Here is a 22,663-nt window from a genome sequence, read left to right on the forward strand (position 1 = left end):
AGTGATCCATGTACCCTGAATTATGGTGTTGTGAGGACTACAGGTGGAAGAGAGGGCTGCCTCATCTCAGGCTAAAACCCAACGGGCCCTACTAGACAGTCACGGGTCATTATTTACTATTAAAAGTCTTATTTATCTGTATGTGTCCCCTGTGAGAGAAGTTGCCTGCAGAGGAGAGGGTGCCCGATCCCTTAGAGCTGGGGTTATAGGCAGTTGTAAGCTGCTTGATGTGGGTGCTGGGAACTGAACACAGGTCCTTGGCAAGAGCAGCGTGTGTATGCAAGCACTTAGCCATCTCTCTCCAGCCTAATACAGGGATCTCAAGGAATATATACATTAAGGCTTTAATTTTCTGCCTTGTGCTCATCCGAAACACCATTAGTGGTTTGGTTTAATGCTGTGATTAGAAAAGGTTCGCTGGCATGCCTGAATGGTCACTCTGCAGTGTGCAGGACTCTCAGCTTCAGCAGGATGCCTGCTCTGTTGTGTTCTCCCTGGATCCAAGTGACCCATTCTACATCCGGCTGGCTGTCATGGCTCTTTCCCAACTCTCTCCACTAAGGTGTCTCACCTTAGTGAGGTGAGAAATTAGTGGAGGTGAGGAATTCTCTGTGTAAGTTACAAGTCGATTCGAGGGCTTGCCTGGGCCGACCCAGGAGTGCAGGTGCCATTTTTCCTGTGTGCACTCAAAGCTCCCAGTAGGTCACAGTGACAGCTTCTTCTGGCTGAACTGAGAAAGGACTGCAGGTGACTTTAGTGGAAGGCTTTCGATGTCACAGGAGTATACCCAATCCACAAGGGAATCTACGGGGAGTAAGCTTGCAACTGTCTCCACCTGGGCCATCAATGAACACTGGTCCTAGAAAATGTAGACAGCGTGGGGTTCACCAAGAAGCCTAAGGGTTGATACTGCACAAGGTGGGTGGGGCTACAGAGGAATTGGGTTTCCAGTGTGCTTCTGGTATTGGTGTGACTCTAGAAGCTTGAGCTGAGGTTACCCTCAAGGTGCTGTGATGGATGACAACAGGGAGCCCCAATAATTTGCAGTAGTGAGAGGAAAGACACTGACTAGGGACACGGACTGCTTTCTTGGAGTTCCAGTAACTGTTGCCAAGTAGAGGCCAAATGTATGATAGCTCCCTAGCTGTGGCATGCTTCCTGGTACATGTCTAAGCCTGTTGCGATTCTGCTGGCAAACGGGCAGTTGGATAAGGAGAGGAGAGAATTTAGAAACAAGCTGAAAAGGGTGGAAATGGCCCCTTGAATCAGCCATGAGAACGGCAACAAATTCCTGGAAGACTCTGGGTCACTATCCATGAGATCCATGCGAGAAACTCAAACAAAGAAAATTCAGTCTTTGTTTGTTTTTCAAGACAGGGTTTCTCTGTGTAGCCCTGGCTGTCCTGGAACTCACTCTGTAGACCAGGCTGGCCTCAAACTCAGAAATCCACCTGCCTGAGTGCTGGGATCAAAGGCGTGAGCCACCACTGCCCCACTGCAATTCACTGTCTCATTCAAAGCATTTTCGGGAAACGTTATCTAGAAGACTACTTTTAATCTAATTTTTAAAAAGTGTAGTTGCAAGCCGGGCGGTGGTGGCTCACACCTTTAATCCCAGCACTTGGGAGGCAGAGGCAGGCAGATTTCTGAGTCCGAGGCCAGCCTGGTCTACAGAGTGAGTTCCAGGACAGCCAGGGCTACTCAGAGAAACCCTGTCTCGAAGAAAGAAAAAAAAGGGTAGTTGCATCTAATTTTCTTGTTTTCCTTTAATTCTCTGAAAATTCATATAACTATCTTTTTTAATTCATTTGTTTAATTCATGTGTGTATGTGTGTGCACAGGTATGTCAGAGCACAAGGATAGAAGCCAGGGGACAATTTGTGGAAGTTGATTCTCTCCTTCCATGTTGCACCTGGGGATTCGGCTCTGGTCCCCAAGCTTGGTGGCAAGTGCTCTTACCTGCAACTCTTTTTGTTTTCTTGAGACAGTGTCTTGCTGGCACTGGAAAACACATTCCCGTTCCAGCCAAGGCTGACCTCATGATCATGGCAATCCTCTTGTCTCAGCCTCCTGAATGCTGAGATTATTGGTCTGTGCCACCACAGCCGGATTTAAATAATTTTTCTTTAAATGACTACTGCATAATGCCAGAGCAGTGTCTCCCCATTCCGTTACTCAGGGTTAACCAATGCTCCCAATCCCGACAGGAGACCAGCAGAGGAGGTCAAGCATGAATGCAGAGGTGGTGTCCTGAGGCTTCGTGCAGGAAATAGTGTCCTGGAGACAAAGATTCAAAGAGAGAGCAAGAGTGGGCTGCAACTGAAGCCTCTTTTAGGACAATCTGAGGAGACAGAAGGAAAGGCTGGAAGGTTGTGGGGACAACCAAGGCGTGGTCCCGAGGGGGAGGGGTGCAGGTGGCTGCTTAAGTTTGTCCTGGGAACAATGTCTACGAATGAAATAAAGAAAATGAGGGCACGATGCTCCTCGGTATAGTGGGGGAGAAAGTTTATTGTTGGTCTGAGGAGGAGCAGAGGCAGGAGCATCTGCAAGAGTCTAGAGTGTACATGGCTGGCAGGCTGAGTCGAGCCGTATGGGAGAGGGAGAGAGATGGCAGAGTAGGAACCACAAGCGGCAGGCAGCAGCCAAGAGGCAAAAAAGGACTAGTAGCCAAAATGGCTGACGTCATACAGGAATCGGAGAAGTTGGGGGAAAGGCAGCCCAGGCTTCCGGCTGGAGAGTTCGGGTAGAGGGCGGGGCATGCCAGCTGGGAGGACCCTGTAAGGACCGAGGGAAGGCTGGGGCCAGAGTCTGCTGCTCTGTTTTGTCCTTAAGTCAGTGCCTGGGGAATTGTATGCAGATAGTTGGGGCCTACTTTATTCCCTTCTCGGAGCACATTAAACATTTCCTGATGGTGGTAACTTTCAAAACCGCAGTCAAACCCAGACCCTCCCTCCTTCCCTGCCTGCTCAACTTGGAAAGGTAACCTGCTCCGTGGTGAGGAAAATGTGTTAGAGGCCATGTGTGATGACTGAGGCAGGAGGATCACCATTAAGTTTAGCTAAGCTAGTCTACATAGCAAGCTCCAGGCCAGCCTGGATTCTCTCTGTCTCCCCAACCCCCTTTCTTTTAAATCTGAGGAAGACACTTAAGGGCAGGTTTTGAGGAAGTGCCTCTTCCTTTCAGAGCTGAGGTGGGCCTGGCAGACATCGGAGCAGCCAACAACTCTGTTTTCTAGGTGGGATCAAGGTCTTAATTGGGTGGTATGTCATTTCTGAAGCAACCCGCCTGCTAGTCACTGAGAGGATTATTTTAAAAGTGGGTTCCTCTTTCAAGTGGCAGACCCACTAAGAGCCATGGATGACACTAAAGAACCCTGTTTAGAGATGTCAATCAGGAGAAGACCATTACTGCGTAGCTTCCCGTGTCTGGGAGTCTGGGACAGTCATCCTGAAAAGCACCTTTAACTCAACTGCTTCTTAGATGTCCTTAAGTACCAGGGGAAAAATCAAATGATTTAAATCAAGGAAGCGCTGGGGTATTATTAGTAGGCTTTTAATAAATAAAATCCTGGATCAATTTTACTCCTCTGTTTCAAGGAATTAGACTAAGTTGATATTTATATGATGAAAAGTTAAGAGTCCTTAAATACATTTACACTACCCACATAAAATTGTAAATTATAATTTTGATAAAATGTTTATGTAACTGAGAAGGATTCCCATGTTTCTAAACAGGAGTCTTTAAACTATATGGGGACCTCTTCTATAGCAGGAACAAAACCTCAGTGTTCTTTAGCTACTGTGGGTGAGGAGTAGTTGACTAGATTCCAAAATTTGAAATCTTTGTTTTTTTTATCTTTTTGTTTTTCAGGACAGGGTTTCTTTGTGTGGCCCCAGCTGTTCTAGAACTTGCTCTGAAAATCAAACTGGCCTCAAAATCAGAGATCCCCCTGCCTTTGCCTGCTGAGTGCTGTATTTGAAATCTTATGTAATATCAAAGTGTATTTTTTTGCATTTGTGTGGAATATTGTGTGTGTGCTTGCACGCGCATGTGCGGAAGCTCTCATGGGCCTGAGGTTGCTGTCGGGTGCCTTCAAGGCCTCTCACTTGACCCGAGAGTTCACAGTTTGGGGGGCTTGCTTTGGAGAATCTGTGTCTGCCGCTGCCGTTCCAGAATTACCGGAAGCTACCACACCCACTCAGTATTCTGAAGATCAGAACTCTGGTCCTCATGCTTCCCTCTGAACACTGAGCCATCTGCTCAGTCTCACGAGAGTAGGTTTTTTTTTTTATTTTATGTGCACTTATTTTTTTCAATGAGGCCACAACGTTCATCAAATTATTGAAGCTCTTGGAGTACAAATATCATAAAGAATCCACTGTGTTTGGTAAGCGAGGTGTCGACAGCAGACGTCAGCATTGCCTAATTCTGGTTTCCGTAGACTTGCAGACCCAGCAGGAGAAGAGAGTTCCAGAGGCTTAATTACTCAAATACTAATTTTTTTTCTTACAAAGAAATCATATAGACACACATGGGGTGATTTTAAATGTACATGTAGATAACATGCAAACATGAACTTTTAAAATCACCCCCTTGGTTTGCTGGTTCCTCCAGTTGGCCTCTTTGTCCAGGTCTTTGGGATCTGTTCCAGGTGGCCATTACGAGAGAGCACAACAGCACGAAAAGCAACCATGTGCAGAAAAGATCTCAGATGAGAGAGAGACCACAAATGATAAGTTGTACTGCAAAGATCAGAGACGGCCTTTCTTGTCTGCAGAGTTGTCTAAGTCCCTAAGTGCCCTTTGTAGCCTAAGACCATGTTCTTGTCAGACCTCCTGTCAGGCCAGCCTGGTCTACAGAGTGAGTTCCAGGACAGCCAGGGCTACACAGAGAAATTTTTTATCTTACTTTATTTCTTTTTTGTTTGTTTGTTTTTTCTTTAAAATTTTTTATCTTAAAAATTTTTTTTTCAACCAAAGTTAACATCAGTAGGTGAATTCATTTAAAAAATAATAATATAGCCCCAGAAACACAAAAAGGTAGATTCCCTGCCCACCCCCCACCCATTTTTAAAGCCATGGTAGGAATGAAAAGTAAATCTTGTCTTGGCCCCCAAGTTGCCGAACACACACAGGGTAAGAGGGGTGGGAGGAGGCCTGCCCTGAAGTGAAGCAGTACCAAGCTTCTCAATGAGGAACTACCATGCACCAAAGTTAAGTTTTAGAACATTTTAATATCCTTTTTTTTCAGTGGATGCATTTTGAAATTCTTAGAATTAACAATTTAAAAAGAGCAGAGCAAAGGAAAACATGGAAATCCAAACAGTTGGTTCTTGCTAATATAATTTCAGGTTCTAGGCATGATGCGATTTTCAAAACAACCAATCAAAAAAAAATGCTTACCTTGAAAATCAAGAAATTCAAATGCAGACTTATCTTTGGAAACTACAAGTGACTGCAGCCCAGGTGATGGTCGCACACTGCCTTTGGCTCGCTGTGTCATGTGCAAATGTGCAGGTGCAGTCCCGGGAGTGAAGTCTGGGCAGAGGGAGCCATGCGCAGGTGTGGCACATCTGTGGGCCTCGTCAAGCTGTTTGAGGGCTTATAACCGACAAGCGCTCTATGTTCATTTGTGTGGGATTAAAATTATGTGTGCTTGATCATACAGATGTATAAAATTGATCTGAGCTGGGGCCAAGAAGGGAAGGGCAATTGCAGTGCAAAGCAACTATTTACACACATTCAATTCTGGAGTATTGCTCCCTGCCCTAGGTTCCTAAGAAGTATTGCCACCTGATGGACACTCAAGTCCACTGCCTAGAAGCCCAACTGTCTCCAGCAACAGCTGTTTGTTCAATGCCAACAGACCAAGCTGCAGGGCAGGTGTGCTGCAGAGATCCTGTGGTTCTGTGTTGAGGTATGCTTAGGGGCAGGGAGCTGGAAAGGCCCCAGGGGCCTTGCACCCTGAAAGAAGAATGTCTGCACTGGTTCTTCTAGAAGGCTCAGGGTGTTTCTTAAGACCACTGCATTCTGTGGGAGCTGCCCTTCAGCCAGGGTTCTATTTGCACAGTGCAGAACCCGACCACCTGCTCGAGGTTAATGATTCTCTCCAACTGGTTTGCAGGCCCAGGGTTGGGGAGTGGGCTGGGAAAGAATCACAGATACCTTTGTAGCAGAGAAAGAAAGAGAGTTTGAGAGGGGAGGTGTGGGAAGAGATGAACTTGACAGAGCACATCCTGAACCAAGATTTCAAAAGCCCCGACCACTAGCTAGCTCCTCAAAGTGCCGCAGCCTTGAGGTGGAGGACAGACTGATGCTCTCTCAGATGAGCACACCCTGTTGCTGACAGCAGGAGACCCCAGAGTGCCCTAAATCCCTAGCACAAGGAAAGAATCAGGTAGTGTTTTTAAGAAAAGAAAATCTGTGGCATTGTACAGGAATACATTCTTTAGAAGCAAGAGGTATTGTCACAACTTATCTGTTCTTCAAGTTGGAAGACCAACGGGGAGCCAACCGGGAAGGGATATTCCAGTCACTAAGAAGACCTGGGCCCTGGCGTGGCTTTGCTGCTTGGGTGCCGTCCCAGGTGTCTCCAGAAGTGGCTGACTAGATCTACGATGTCACCTTGCTATCATAAGCAGGTTCTGTCCATCTTTGGGGAGGAGTGAAAACTGGGCTTAACTCAGATGTGAAAGCTATACAGTGAAGTTTACCAGTGAAAGAACACGTCACAGGGCATGGTATGAAGACCTCCAACAGACACAGAGCTGGTCCTCAGTTGTCTCATGAGCTGCACACCAGCATGACCTGGAAAAATGATGGTGGCGGGGCAGCTGTTGCCTGAGCTCCATCCAGCGTCAACTTGAGACTCAACATGGAAGAACACAATTTAATTACAAGCAAGTTTAGCAGCCGGGAACTCGAATTTTGTCTCTGTGACAGACTGTCTGCATCTCCTTTGGCAAAACAGATGGCTCTGTCCCTCGATGCACCATAAGAAACCCCTTTCAAGAGTCTGAATCGGCTAACAGAATTAAATCCCACCACAAGCCAGCCTGCGCAGTCCAACAGTGGGAGGAACGGACTAAAGGTTTGCAGAATCCTGCTTGGCGCCAAGCCAGTTTTACTCTGGATCCCCACATGGGGAGCAGCACCCTGGGTGGCACCATGGGCCACAGTGGATGAAACATAGAGGGACATCTTATCATTGGTCGGCTGTGGCCTTTGCAAACTGCCCTGCCCACTCCTTGACGGCTTCCCTCCACCAAAACTACTCAGTAGCCCCTCCCTGTAATACACGCGTCTTGATAAATAAATAAATAAATAAATGCATCCTCAGATGGTTAAACGTCTCCCTCAGATGGGTCAGCTTCTGAGACAAACATCTTCACTCTTGGCTGGAAGACCCCTCTGTCTGGGGTCAGGATGAAAACACGGCTTGGAGATTCCTGAGGCCTGGTTTTTAAGCTTTGTGCCTGGTGAGCCTATGAAATCTTGGCCTGCGTGCAGATGAGCCCCTGAAATTGCCCAGTGTTGGGGGCGGAGAGGCCCATCTGTGGGCCCAGGTACAGGAGAGATGCCAGGAGGGGGCTTGCTTCTAGCCCTGCTCCCTCTTATAGCCCCTCCCCCAGATGAATTACTGGCACTTTATGTCGGATTCATGTATGCAAGTGTGTGTGCGTGTGTGTGCTTAGAAAGGCCAGGTGACTGAAAAATACTATTACATATATAGAAAAAATAAACTGGAAAACACTGTATGAGAAAAAAAAACTTGTGAGAAAAGGCAATAAAAATGGTATTTTAACCACAGCTTTTTTTTTTTCCTTTTTTTTTTTTCTTAAAGAAGTCAAATAATCCCCAGGGCCATGATTCCACCAGTGGCCTCAGCCCCAGAAGCAAGGCCAAACCCTGAAGGCACTTGTATTCCTCCACACTGCTGAATGGATCCCCCGCCTGGGGGCAGGCTTCTGGGAAAAGGCTTCCAGGAAAGGGAGTAAAGGAAAAATCGAAATGGGTGGAAATGAACCCTGAATAACTGTGCTCCACACAGAGATTAGGGCTGAAATGACCACGTGACACCACATCTGGGGACAGGAACTGAGGTGCTGGATAGCACAACAGCCTATGGTACAGATATTATTGTGTTTGGACGAGCAGAGCACCTCGGCAGCTCTCGGCGCTGCCTCACACACTCTTTGAGACGTTGAGCTTGGTGAGTTCATTGGCCTCTTCTACTCCCGTGTCTTCACAGCCCTCCTTTTCTATGGCTTTGCCGAACCGAAACCGTTCCTCTGCTTTGACTGGCTCTCTCCAGGGCCTCTTAGAGGACGGGTGCACCTCCTTGGTCTGCGTGCTGTCATCAGATCCCAGGGAAGCCTTGTCCGAATACTGAACAGAAGGCACCAAGTTGGCAATCTCATCTGTGGGAGACCGCCCAATGCTGCCGTCCACCTGGACACGGATGTCTGGGGAGATGGACAGCTGGTGCTGGGGAACCACTCCATTGTCTGTGCACTTTGGGTAAAGGTACGTCTTCATCTGCCCCTTCCCCTTGACATTCACGGTCCCTCGGTAGTCAAAGTCATAACCCATCTTGCTCAGCACACGGTAGCTCTCTTCACTCACCTGGATACGGCACTCAACACCAGTGGTGTCCATCCTGCTGGCGATGTTGACCGTGTCCCCCCAGATGTCATACAGCAGCTTGGTGGTACCGATGACACCTGCCGTGAGGGGCCCGTGGTTAAAACCGACCCTGAGCTTGAAGTTGAACCATAACATATTGTTGTTGAAGTCATCCACCACACGCATCATCTCCTTGGCGAACTCGAAGAGGATACGTAGATGCTCCTGTGGGTGGCCACCCTCCTGACACTGGGCCGTATTCAGCCCCGATGCTGCCATGTATGTGGCCCCGATGGTCTTGATCTTCTCGATGCTATTATAGTCCGGCTTGCTCAAGAGCTCATCGAAGTCACCGATCAGCTCGTTGAGGACGCGATAGCACTCCTTGCCCCCCTCATAGTTTTCCTCATAGAATTCACTGAAGTTGACAATGCTGGCAAAGATCACTCCCCCACTGTCATGGTTCTTGGAATAGGTCTGAGAGACCTTGAGTTGCTCAGCCACGTGGTAGGGGATGATGTTCCGTAGCAGCCAGTCAGCCTGGTCTCTCATGCTCTGGATCTTGGTGCGGTGTAGGTCTGCCTCCACATCCCCATGGTAGTGCAGCCGGTAGCTGACCTCGAATTCCCGGTTCAGGAACCAGACCAAGAGGAGCAAGAGGAAGAAGGTGAGGATGAGCTCCGTGCCTATAAGGCTGGCTGGCCTCCTGCCTTCCGGCAGCACTGAGCTGTTGCATGGGTTTCTCTTGGCACTGTGGAGCAGAGAGACAAGAAATGACACAGCTACACAGAGCCTGCATTAAGGGAGTGCTCCAAACCTGCACTGCGAATGATACTCTGCCGAGCGTGGCTGAGCATTGCCCTCAGCACATGCAGCGGTAAAGCAGACTGGCTGGCTGTTTTGCAGGCTTCACGAGCGCTTTTGTTTTATTCATATTTAATTTGGTTTCTTGTCTTATGCAGCTAAGGCTGGCCTTGAACTTGCTATGTAGCTGGAGGTGGGTCTGGAATTTATCCTCCTGCCTCCATACCCACATGCTAGGATGATAAGCCTGGACTACTAGGCCCAGCTGTAACTGCTTTTTAGAAAAACTCATTAGATTAAAAAAGAAAAACAACAAACTTTTCTTTCTCCTCAACTATTTCTCTTAGAAAATTTCAACTCTATGGAAACATTAAATTTCATAAAACTTGGATGTTCTTCATCTGGATTTTATAATTGTTAAATGTTGCCTCTCTGCTTTTCCTCTCAACACATATACAGAGACACACATGTGACACAGAAAGACATACTGACACATGCAATTACTTTTTCCTGCACTAGAGAGATGGCTCAGTGGTTAAGAGCACTGGCTACTCTTCCAAAGGTCCTGAATTCAATTCCCAGCAACCACATCTTGGCTCACAGCCATCTATAATGAGATCTGGTGCCCTCTTCTGGCTTATAGGCATATATGCAGGCAGAATATTGTATATATAATAAATCTAAAACAAAACAAAATACTTTTTCCTAAACATTTTGAAAGTAAGTTGCTGGTCTAACTATTCTAGTATGTCTCTCCCAGGGTACAGACATGTCCCTTGGTAATCACAGCTTCATTACTGTACCCAAGAAACTGAATAGTCTGACAGACTTTAGTCTTAGGTTTCTAAACAACAGACATCATTTTACAAAGACTTTTTTATACTTTATTTATGCTCTACTTGTATGAAACTTTCACAAAACACACCCCTTTTCTAGGTCTGCTTTGCCCAAGTTATTTAAGACAATCTTAACATTTTCAAAAAGAATATGAGATGTATACATTTAAGATATGATACACACACACACACACACACACACACACACATACACACACACATAATATATGCACATGGTAAGTCAATCAGCATAAAGAACATAATAGTCTTTCCTTTCCTTCAGGGTAGTGAATGCAGCTGTTTTCTCATGGCTATAGAGTGATCTCATCTATGGATGTACACACTCATGCTGAGTAGTTATGATGAGAAATGATGTATCAGAGAACTTCCTATCCTCGTCTTTCCATACATTAGGATTCTTGAATCATTTTAACTGCAGTGCATTTAGAATTTAACTAGAAATTCCCAAGAAGTCCTTGTAAGGGCGAGAGACTGAACCCAGAGCCTTGTGCGTGGAGACAAGCATTCTCTCTAAGCACGAGCCTCAGCCATCACACTGTTTTAGGCCACACTTCCCATTTCCTCTGCTAGATGACTGAGCTCACGTCCAGCTGCGCTGTTCTCCAGCAGGCAGGTACCACTGAGGGGCCCTGCAGCTGAAACCGGAGATTAGCATCGAAAGCTAAAATGATTTTTTGTTTTAGTTTTTGCTTTTTCTTCTTAAGGCACAGGTTGGCCTGAATTTGCTATATAGCTGAGGGTAAGCTTGAATTTCTAATCCTCCTGCCTCCAACTTCCAAGTGCCGGGAACATAAGCATACACCACTGTATTGCTCAGTCTTGTCCTCTGTAAAAATATTGCATACCCAATCATAGAAAATTTAGGGAGAAAGTAGAAATTAAAAAAATAATTTATCTCTTGTCCTGCTTTCCAGAGTCTGTTTACGTTAACGTTTGAGCTTCCTTCTTCCTTCCTTCCATCCCTTTCTTGTTGCCCCTTTCTCTTTTTTTGTTTGTTTATTTATTTTCGAGACAGGGTTTCTCTGTATAGCCCTGGCTGTCCTGGAACTCACTCTGAAGACCAGGCTGGACTCAAACTCAGAAATCTGCCTGCCTCTGCCTCCCAAGTGCTGGGATTAAAGGCGTGTGCCACCACCGCCCGGCTGTCCCCTTCTATTTTTAACAGAGCTTTGACTGTGCAGTTCCTATAGGTTTTATACGTTAATGTATTTCTAAATTGCCCAAGGTAGGTTGTTAGATTTTATAAATGATGGAATTGTTCACTATGTAAAGATAAATGGATATAAAGCTGACATGTCCTCAGGGGAGATCTAGGACACAGAAACCTTAATTCCTTAGCTACAGTATTTAAAGTTTATTGTTACCTTTGACATAAGGGTATTTTAAAATAATGGATATCACAAGGCCTTGTGGCACACGTCTATCATTCTAGCCTTTGGAGGCAGAGACTAGAATATTAAGAATTTAAGGTTATCCTTGAGTACACAGCAAGTTCAAGGCCAGCCTGGGCTACATAATATTTTATCTCAAAAAAAAAAAAAAAAAGGAAAGAATTAAAAATGAACTCGAGGCCATTGAGACACTCCTCAGGGCACCACCATAAAAGGCCTGAGATCGGGACGGTCCCTAGGCTACTTGGGTAGGACACCTGGAGACTTTGGACGCCTTGGCTTCCTCATGGGTAAACCATGGAGACCAGCTGGAACACGGCCCTGTCCCTTCTCTCTTCAGGTTCGGGGTAGCTGTGTCGGCTCAGGAGGTTGTTACCCTCAGAGAGGCCTGGGATGGCTGACTACAGGGAGCTGGGGTTGGGAGGGGCTCCACCATCCCTGTGTCAGCTCCACAGGGGAGGTTGTCACCCTCAGAGAAGCCTGGGCTGGCTACAGGGAGCTGGGATGGGGAGGGGCCCCACCATCCCTGGACGGCAACAGCCCGTGGTACTGCGGCTGCTTGCACAGGCAATGCAGGCTTTACTGAACACCTGCTTCCCCTCTGAGCTTCCTATGTGACCTGTCTTCACTGAGATCCTCTAGGGCCATCATAGCTTACTGGGCCTAACGTTTCCCTTTGCTGATTTTGGTGTCTTCTCTCTAATACGCTGAACCCTGGAGTGCAGCTAGGCTCGACCTGAGACTGGACACAGGTTTCCTAGCCCAGTGGTTGGGAAACAAGACAGAGTTCTGTATCGTAGGACATCCCATGTTTATCTCACTTATAGCATTGGATCAAATGATAATTTCTATCAATCTCAAATGCTAAGCAAAGTGAGTACTTTGTTTAACTGACTAAAACACATTTTAGTCCAGCCTGAGGGTCTCTGGTTTTTTTTTTTTTTTTTTTTTTTTTTTTTTTTTTTTTTTTTTTTTTTTGAGACTTGGTTTCTCTTTGTAGTCCTGGCTGTCCTGAAACTCACTCTGTAGATTAGGCTAGCCTCCGACTCAGAGATCTGCCTGCCTCTGCCCTCCAAGTGTTAGGATTAAAGGTGTGCACCACCACCACCAGGCTCTCTGCCTGGCTTTTAGGCAGAGTTGCATAGAGGGTGTGGGCTGGGGAGAGACCAACTGTATCTCCTGTGAGCATGGCTTGCTGGGTCGGGGGGCTAAGTTGCTTTTCCCAATGTTGTGACGTTGAGGAACAGCCCTTTTTAGTAAGTTTCCTGAGGGACTGAACTTAGGTCAACAGGTTTGATAGCAAGCATGTACTAAGCGTTCTCATTGGCCTATACCTTAAAAAACCCAAACCCAAACCCAAACCAAACCCCAAACTGAAACAACTTTATTATTATGAGTATGCGTGATTGGTAAATGCAGACACCCAGGATGTGTCCAGGTCAGAGGATAAGTCTGTGGAATCAGTTCTCATTGTGCTGGAAGGAGCAAGTGCTTTACCCACTAAGCCACTTTGCCCTGTATTTGTCTTATTAAGACAGGATCTTATGTTGCTCAAGTTGTCTTGGAATTAACTCACTATGCAGCTGAGGGTGAACTTGAACCTTTGCTCCCCTTGCCCTCACTGCCCAAGTGTGGGATTATGGGATGTGCCACCACACCCAGTAAGTCTTACTCTAAACCAAGTGGACAAGAGCAGCCAATCCAGTTCTACATTTGATCAGCAAAGGTCAGTTTCCAAGAAGAGGACTGTTGGTGTGTTTATGCACTGGTGAGTGACGCCAGGCCCTGTGCTGTGTAAGGGCTCTATTGGTGGCGGTGGCAGAGCGATTCCGCGCTCGTCCAGAGCTAGGTGGCGGTGGCACAAGCAATTTTCCTTTCCATTTTGAGATGGCATCCCCAAGAAAGCTCTAGAGGCCAGCCTTGATCAAGTTCACTCTGCACTGGATTCATGCAGTCCCCGCATGTACGATTCTGCTCTCATAGCTGAAATTACAGAACTGTACCTTCACACTTAGTCCAAAGGAGAAATCTGAGATGAGTAAATGTAAAAGTAACGGAATACTGGGGCATCCAACTATGGATAGAAGTTAAAGTAAAACACACTAAAATCTATTATCATGCAAAAGAGGTAATCTGAAATAGCAGACAGACAAAGAGAAAGCAAAGGTCAGCTTTCAGCCCTAACCAGCAAGGTTTGGTACCTATAACATTTGGGATCTATCAGGGCTGTATATACAGTGCCATACTCTATAGCCTAGGCTGACCTCAAACTCACAGCAATCCCCTTGCCTCAGGATGCAGAGTACTAGTCTTATAGGCTTGATCATCATGGTTGGCATCGAGTTACTACTTTTTGATGGTCCAGCTTAAGATGAGCTAAAAGATCAGTGGGGACACTTGCAGCTTGTACAGTGCCCTGGGTTTGATTCCCAGGAGCAAGGGGAATGTGGGTAATATGTGACAGATTTTGTGAACTTCATCTGTGTGGGCTTTATGTTCTATGAATGTTTTTCTGTCCGTTCCAATTTGTCATTCAGTCTTTGTCTTGTGGATCTATTTATTATTGATAAGACTGGAAAATTATCTGTCTTAAGAGGTATGAAAATGAGTATTTTTCTAGCTTTTATGGTTTGATTATTTTTATTTTTTGTGGTGTGTGTGTGCATATAGAGCATGGGTGGCTGCAGATCTGCATGCACACAGCATACATAATTTTTATCTCTTACCTTTCAATTTATTTTGAATTTACTTTTATGTTTATAGTAAAGCAAGGGCTAAATATTTAGTTTAAAAATTCAAATATTTATTTTTAATTCAAATATTTATTATCTCAAATTTCTAGCCAGATAGTAGTGACCTATATAATTATATTATTTATTTATTTATTTATTTATTATTACAGTCTGCCTGTGCATGATGAGTGTAAGGGTACGTGCAAAGCGGGGTGTGTGGCAGTCAGAGGGCTACTGTGGATTGGGTCCTTTCCAAACTCTCTTATATGGATTTTGGGATCAAATTCAGGTTGCTAGACTCTCACAGCAAGCATCTTTAACAGCAAAGACATTTTGGTTGCTCCATTCAAAATATTTTAGATGATAAGTATTTTCTGTTGCATAAAATTAAACTAACTCTAGTATATGTGTAATGATACTCATCTTTCCAGGAAGAACCAACTGTGATCAGATACCTTAATATGCAGTTATTGCTTGTTTTCTCATCCTGTATACAAACACACACACACACACACACACACACACACACACCACAAGCACACACACATGCACACACATGCATATTTTTGGGAGATAATGGGAGATGAGGCCCCAGGTTGGACGCTTACCTGAAATTCTGTGGTGAGTCCAAGGAAGGCGTCACAATGGAACTGGAAAGAAAATGCATAAAGTATTACAGAAAACAAAAAGGGATTACTAAAGCAACTCAAGAAGAATTCACATAATTTCCCTTTTGGGTGACATGAGGTAAATATTTGGTCATGCTCCTCAGAAACCATAAGCCCAACTCAGCACGTTCTCCTGTAAGTTGCCCGGGCATTTTATCACAGCAACAGGAAAGTGCCGGACACCTCTTTGTTAGAAGGTGAATTCAGGCTTTTGTTTACTACCTGGAAAGCACTGCCCAGCTAGTTCCAGCTACAATTGGGACTGGGACACAGGCTCAGAGAGCCCTCCATGTGGAAGGGTCAAGGTAAGGTTCATCTTTGTTCCTGCCAAAATCTGCTGTTTGGATTGTAGCAGGGAGGCACATGGGAGACCCCTACTCCGCTGCTCTGGATCCAAGAGGAGCCAAGGCTGTGGACTAAGTGCTACCATGAAGGGTTCCCGAGGCATCTGAAGGTAAAGGCTGCTGCTCTGCTGCTGAATTCCATACTCTTTGTATACAGCATTGTGATGACCCTGAGTCCAGATGTTCCTCAATGGCAGAAGGTCACACATTTCACTCAATGTAATTCCTTGTCACAGCTTCTCCTCAGACACTGAACTGAGGCTCTAATTCAGATTCCCTTTTGATCTTGCTTTGTAGAGAACATGAATGTTTCACATTGCTATTAATACAGGCAGGAAACTGAGGACAATCACCATGCTGCTCCCTGATCACCGATGTGCTGTCATTCCCAGACTCTTGATACCACTGATAAAGGCATTTGTAAAGTGGTCCTCAGGGACACCAAGGATGAGCCCAAGGGGCACCTGGGAAATGTGGAAGGTCCTGTTTGTGATAATAAGTTAGGGAGCAGGAATGCTAGATGTCCTGCGAAGTACAATGGAGAGCCGTCCCCGTAACTGTGTAACACCCTGCTTGCCTGCTTTATGAACAGGTGGCTCTCCACCGCACCTGGGAAGCACCTGTCTAAGAAGTTACAGGAAAGGCCTGATGCTTAGATATTTGTTACACACACAGAAGCTTAACTGGTTTAAGAGATCATGAACTATTTAAACAAAGTACTGTCTATACTCTGCTACCCAAGTTTCTAGTCTATTTCCAACTGCGTGTTTAGTTGACAAAGAGTAAAAGCCTCAAAGCCAGTTGCTGGCATATAACAGGAAACTTGAGACACACATAACAAACCGAGAAGCACACACGATGCCGCTGGTGGAGCCTGCAGAGGAAGGAACCTCACTGTCATTATCCACATTGGGCATTTCACTGTGCTGACTGCTTGCCTGATGGCACTGGATAGGTCTCACTTCCCCTGTAGCCCAGGCTACCCTCAAAATTGCTGTCTTTCTGCATCCACTTCCCTTTCACCAGCACTGGGATTACAGGTGTGAGCCACCATTCCTGGCTCTCACCAAGTTTAAATGTCCCTGTCATTGTACAGCACAATTGAGAATTGGTCCTGTCTCCAGAGGTTCATCATGTGACTCTAATCTCTCTGTACACAACATACTTTTTACTCAGGTAGCCCAGAAGGCCTCAGACTTTCTACACAGTCAGGGAAGACCCGAGACCCCTGATTATCCTGCCTCTGCTTACCATGTGGTGAGATTACAAGCATGTACCAGCAGAGTCTTGTTAATATGTAGCTTAAGCTAGACCCCCTGCCTCAGCTTCCCGAGTGCTAGGGTTACAGGGCTGCACTACTCTGGCTTTCTCTCTCGGCTTTCTTCATCCCGACTCTCTCGTGTGAAATAATTCAGGTCTTCCTTTCTTAGATTAGAACTTATTCACAAAAGAAAGTTCAACTGTCCTACAATAGTTATGTGTCTCACAGGGGCAGGTACCCAAACACATCTAAAGACATCTATATTCAAATATATACAGACTGCATTCCCAAGTCCAAGTGCATGAGATCAAAAGTCTTGTGGAATTCTGAATATCTACATATAACTGACGATTTGGGGGATAGAAACTACGTCTAAATCCAATGTTCATTTATATTTCAATATATATGTGTTATACACTCAGCCTGTTGTATGGTGTAATAAATGACCTTCTTTTTCTTTTCCATATGACTCTTGGGCACTTTATTACTTTGTGGGTTGTATATTTGTTTTGTTGTGTTTGTATTTGGTACTCCTGGGGACTGAACTAAGGGCCTCTGCATGCTGGGCAGGCACTTTACCACTGAACTACATCCTCAGCTGGTTCTCTTTGAACATTGTGTGTGCTGGAAGCTATTTCAAGTCCTGAAGGAAACGCATCACGCAGCACTAACACAGAACTGTTGCCAAGCCCTAAGAGATGCTAGGCGAGGGCGGTGTGAGGTAAGAGTACAGTCACATACCTGTCCTGGCATAGGGACATGTAGAGCAGAAGCAATGGCCCAGCCCCAACGATGGTGGCAAGGGAGGACCTCATCCAGGAGCTGAGCTGGCAGAAGTTACAGTAATGTACAACGGCCACCAGCACTGCAGAGCCAGTGAACATGGTGATCTGCAAGAGAAGACACAGTTAGCAGAGCCTGTGCCACCTCCGCCATGTTGCTTCCATCCTATCTGCATGCCACAGACTAAGAGGACCACTCAACCACATTTCTGCCCAGTATCAGGCATCTCTGGTACCACCTGTGATGGCTTTAATGTAAAATGTCCCCCACAGGCTCACGTGCTTGTATACTTGGTCCCCAGCCAAGGCGTGCTCTTCTGGGAGTTTGTGGAATCTTTAGGTAGTAGACCTGAGCAGCAGGAAGTGGGTCTCTGGAGAGAAGGGCCTTGAGGTTTAGAGCCTGGTTTGTATCCTACCCCATCTCTGTTTCTTGTTTAACCAAGTTGTAAGGAAATGAAGAGTCTCAGACGGACAAACCCACCACCATGGAGCTGTGCCTTCCCTGCTGCGACACACTATTCCCTTAAGTCCTGGGCCAGAGCTAATTCTCCACCCCTTACAATGTTTCTCATCAGGTATTTGGTCACAGTGACTAGAAGTAACCAGGAAAGTCTTCCTTTGGGTAACCTACTGGTTTTAAAAACAGATCACACATTGGTCCCTGGCACAGCATTTTAGTTACCAGTCCACACTGCTAGGGGAATATTCCTCCAGACAAGTAAGATGGCACACATCCCTCTGATAGACAGGGAAGGGAGGCTGCTTACTGGGATGCTGCACTGTGGGAGGAGCCACCTTCCAAATGCTCCCTCCAGTCCTGCTATGAGCCATCTAGAAGTGACTTGATGCTAGGCCATCAGAGGCTTCTAAGTAATGCTGTTCCACTCAACCCCAGCGCTCTGGCTCTCTGTCTAAAGGGTAAGAAATGACCTCATCGATGGCGGAGCTCACTCTAAAGCTCCTGCCAGAGCAGCAGTTACTCCAGGTGCCAGTCAGAGACTTAGCAGACTGGCACACTGCCTTGTATCATACGGACACATGAGCCAGTGCATCTTTGTAAATCATGAGACAAAGTCCAGTGTTTAAACTATTGCAGAGGTCCATCTCTGTAAGTCCTTTACAAGCTAAAAGACTGGGGATGTGACTCAGTGGTAGAGCATCTATCTGCCTAGTAGAAGCAAGGCTTGAGTCTTATTCCAAGCAACCCCTCTCCCCCACATTAAAAAGGACAGTGTGACAAGTGAAAACTATCTTAAATAAAAATGCATGTACTACCCTTAGTCTTCCCAACACCATAGCTTGGTCTAGTTTAGCCATGTTGAGAATGCCTACATGGTCCCACAGTTGGGCCAAGCCATCCAGTACCAAGCCCATTCACTATCTGCAATTTACTGACTTCTGAAAGTGAAAGTCAGTGACTTCCATGTGATCTCAGCAAAGCAGCTGTGGGGGATGAAGGTGAGATCAGAACTGTCTTCAGATGGGCACACTTCTCACCAACCACAGGAAGTCTACGATTGATCTTAAATTTAATGGATCCTGAAGGAAGTTGATAAAGCCTTGTGCCCACTCTTCAGATAGCCACTGGCACCTCCACACTGCAGTTTTTGCTGTGGAGTGTGTGTGTGTGTGTGTGTGTATGTGTGTGTGTGTGTCCATCCCCGTGTCTGTGTGTATCTATGTATATGGAGACAGGCTATTTGTATAGTCTAGACTACCTTCAAATTCTATGCAATTGAGGTTTACCTTTAATTCCCGATGTTCCTGCCTGCACCTTCTAAGTGCTGAGTGAATGTGCCATGTGTACAAGTATGTTCCACCGTGTATGTGCCACTGTATATGTGCCACCATGTATGTGCCATTATGTGTATATGTATGCGCCACCGTGTGTGTGTGTGTGTGTGTGTGTGTGTGTGTGTGTGTGTGTGCTACCACATGTGTGTGCCACCTTGCCCAGCCAGCACATGCTTCCTGTTTTAAGAGGATGACTGGGAGCAGTAACAGAGAATACTTCTTTAAAAGCTTGAATTTTGCCAGGCAATGGTGGCGCAGGCCTTTAATCCCAGCACTTGGGAGGCAGAGGCAGGCGGATCTCTGAGTTTGAGGCCAGCCTGGTCTACAGAGTGAGTTCCAGGACAGCCAGGGATACACAAGAGAAACCCTGTCTCAAAAACAAACAAACAAACAAACAAACAAACAAACAAAAACCCTTGAATTTTAGCCCTATCCCAAGTAACCAGACTTAAAGTGAGAGAAGAGGTTAGGGAGCCTGGAGGGCATGGAGACGGCCTGCGAATACTCACATGTATGTTGGTCTCAAACTCAGAGGTGATGTGTGAATAGACAGCCAAGGCAGGAAGAGACACCAAGATGGCTCCAATGCAGTGGCGAGGGAGCCAGCCAGCGATCCATTCCAGCAACCGCTTTGTGCATGTCATGACATCTTCTAGGAAAAACACCATTCTGGGACACAGAGGCAAGAGGATCAGGAACAGAGGGGTTAGCATGCCACACCTCCATCTGTCCCATGTTGCCGTTTCTGATGCCCGCTGGAGGCAACTGACCATACACAGAGCTTCACATCCAACTGTAAGGTTACCATCTCCATTTGGACAAGATACACTTGTCAAAGACCTCTGGAGGTCTGTGGGGCTTGAAAAATATAGTAACTACCCCCAAGTAAAGTCTACTGTAAGTCAAGAAGTCCTCAGTGGGGCCTATATAGAGATGTTCTACTGAGTCTTTTGGGGGTCACAATGGGGGAGGGCTGTTGTTAGTAGCCAGGGTTAGAGCTGCCTTGCCAGGATCACACAGTGACATTCTCCCTTCTTCCACTGAGAGCCGCAACATCTACTACCTCCTCCTTAGAAACACAGAAGTGAAAAGTTTGCTAACAACGCCTCAGCCTGGGGCTCACTGAGATCTGTGCACAAGCAGGCAGCTCTGGAGGCATTAACTCGGCTGCAGCTGAGCAGATTCAGTTTGGGTTGGGACGTTAAGAGCCATTCATTCATTCTTCAGCGAACCAGATCACAAACTGAAGACAGCTCACCGCCTTGTGTGTCCTGCTGCCTCACTCAACCTGGATCACGGCTACGACAAATACAGCAGACAGCTTTTGTTGTTGTTGTTTTGTTTGTTTGGTTTCGTTTTTTGAGGCAAGGTTTCTCTGTGTGGCCTTGGCTCTTCTCCACCTGCCTCTGCCTCCCAGGAGCTAGGATTAAAGGTGTGTGCCACCATCGCCTAGCAGCAAGCAGCTTCTTTATTTCCTGGGAGGTGCCTCCCTATCCCAGCGACATAGCCTATGACTCTTCTCACCACTGTAGATCCGGGCTACCTCAGGAAAGTGACAGCGCTTTGATAAGGGTGAGGACTGAGAGTACAGTTGAACACTGTGACCAGGAAAGGTGAGGTTCCTTTAGGGAACCCTGGGGCAGGGTAGGGCAGGACCGCGGAAGAAAGGACACTGGGACCTTAGAGTGGAGACTCAGAACTCTCTTAGGCCTTTGCTGGAAAGCATGGACAGGCTCACCATCTTCACACCTAGGCAGGAGCCACTTGGGCTTCTCAAACACGATCAGAACTTGAACCTTTGGCCTTCACCCCATACATTCAGCCATGACCAGCAACCCCCAATCTTCTGGTCATTGCTCACAGACTCAAGTACACTTTTAGGGTCATCGGGCTGTTCTGGCTTCCTCAAATCTAAATGAAAACACAGGCCTTGGAACATAACTGAGGAAAAACCATGGATATTCTTACAGGCAAGATTCAGGGCCTCTAGAGAGGAACACAAATGGAGCTGAGTCCCAGGAGATGGGATGCCTGGAAGACTTCAATACTGTCCTCAAGATCATCCAGTTTAAAAGAAAGACTAGCTGCTCTCAGTGATCTTCCTGGCACTGGAGTACAAGGAGGGGCTCTAAGCTGGGAAGCTGAAGTATGAGCTTTCCCTGGGAACCCATGGAATCCACCGTGCAGGCCTTCTGACCTGGGATCCAGCCTCTCCTAGCCTTGGGTACAGTGACACTGCCATGTCCAGGTAGGGGTACAGTGGCTGCCTGCCTCACCAGACTCCAAGAGCGTTCAGGTGGGAACAGCTCACTCAGCTAAGCTCAGGTAGGGCTAGATTCTTCCAAACTGGATATAATAGAACAGGAACAGTAATTAAAGAGTTGGAGTAACAGGTTACAGAGACCAAGAACTCCAGGCTTTAGACAGGTACAGGTATGGAGAGTGCACACAGGCAAAGGTGTGTAGGAGAGTGCACACAGGCACAGGTATGTAGGAGAGTGCACACAGGCACAGGTATGGAGAGTACACACAGGCACAGATGTGTAGGAGAGTGCACACAGGCACAGGTGTGGAGAGTACACACAGGCACAGATGTGTAGGAGAGTGCACACAGGCACAGGTGTGGAGAGTGCACACAGGCACAGATGTGTAGGAGAGTGCACACAGGCACAGGTGTGGAGAGTGCACACAGGCACAGGTGTGGAGAGTACACAGAGGCACAGGTGTGTAGGAGAGTATACACAGGCACAGATGTGTAGGAGAGTGCACACAGGCAAAGGTGTGTAGGAGAGTGCACACAGGCACAGGTGTGTAGGAGAGTGCACACAGGCACAGATGTGTAGGAGAGTGCACACAGGCAAAGGTATGTAGGAGAGTGCACACAGGCACAGGTGTGGAGAGTGCACACAGGCACAGGTGTGGAGAGTACACACAGGCACAGGTATGTAGAAGAGTGCACACAGGCACAGATGTGTAGGAGAGTGCACACAGGCACAGATGTGTAGGAGAGTGCACACAGGCACAGGTATGGAGAGTACACACAGGCACAGATGTGTAGGAGAGTGCACACAGGCACAGGTATGGAGAGTGCACACAGGCACAGATGTGGAGAGTACACACAGGCACAGGTGTGTAGGAGAGTGCACACAGGCACAGGTGTGGAGAGTACACTCAGGCACAGGTGTGTAGGAGAGTGCACACAGGCACAGATGTGTACAGGAGTACACACAGGCACAGGTGTGGAGAATACACACAGGCACAGGTGTGTAGGAGAGTGCACACAGGCACAGGTTTGTAGGAGATTGCACAAAGGCACAGGTGTGTAGGAGAGTGCACACAGGCACAGGTGTGGAGAGTACACACAGGCAAAGATGTGTAGGAGAGTGCACACAGGCACAGGTATGGA

General features: G+C 46.7%; 1 protein-coding gene across 2 annotated transcripts in view; it reads right to left on the bottom strand.

Annotated features, from left to right (window-relative positions):
• Nucleotides 1-5,213: 5,213 nt before the first annotated feature.
• Nucleotides 5,214-22,663, bottom strand: part of Adcy9 (adenylate cyclase 9) — a 134,767-nt gene continuing 117,317 nt past the window's right edge. For both annotated transcript variants that reach the window (XM_031361023.1, XM_031361021.1), the window contains exons 8-11: nucleotides 19,767-19,926; nucleotides 17,423-17,571; nucleotides 15,017-15,058; nucleotides 5,214-9,375 (exon numbers count right to left, since the gene is read on the bottom strand). In XM_031361023.1, the coding sequence (XP_031216883.1) occupies nucleotides 8,184-9,375; nucleotides 15,017-15,058; nucleotides 17,423-17,571; nucleotides 19,767-19,926 (1,543 nt within the window). In that variant the 3' untranslated portion in view covers nucleotides 5,214-8,183. The remainder of the gene's footprint in view (nucleotides 9,376-15,016; nucleotides 15,059-17,422; nucleotides 17,572-19,766; nucleotides 19,927-22,663) is intronic.

This window comes from Mastomys coucha, unplaced genomic scaffold, assembly GCF_008632895.1.
Source record: "Mastomys coucha isolate ucsf_1 unplaced genomic scaffold, UCSF_Mcou_1 pScaffold12, whole genome shotgun sequence".
NCBI classification, from domain to species: Eukaryota; Metazoa; Chordata; class Mammalia; order Rodentia; family Muridae; genus Mastomys; species Mastomys coucha.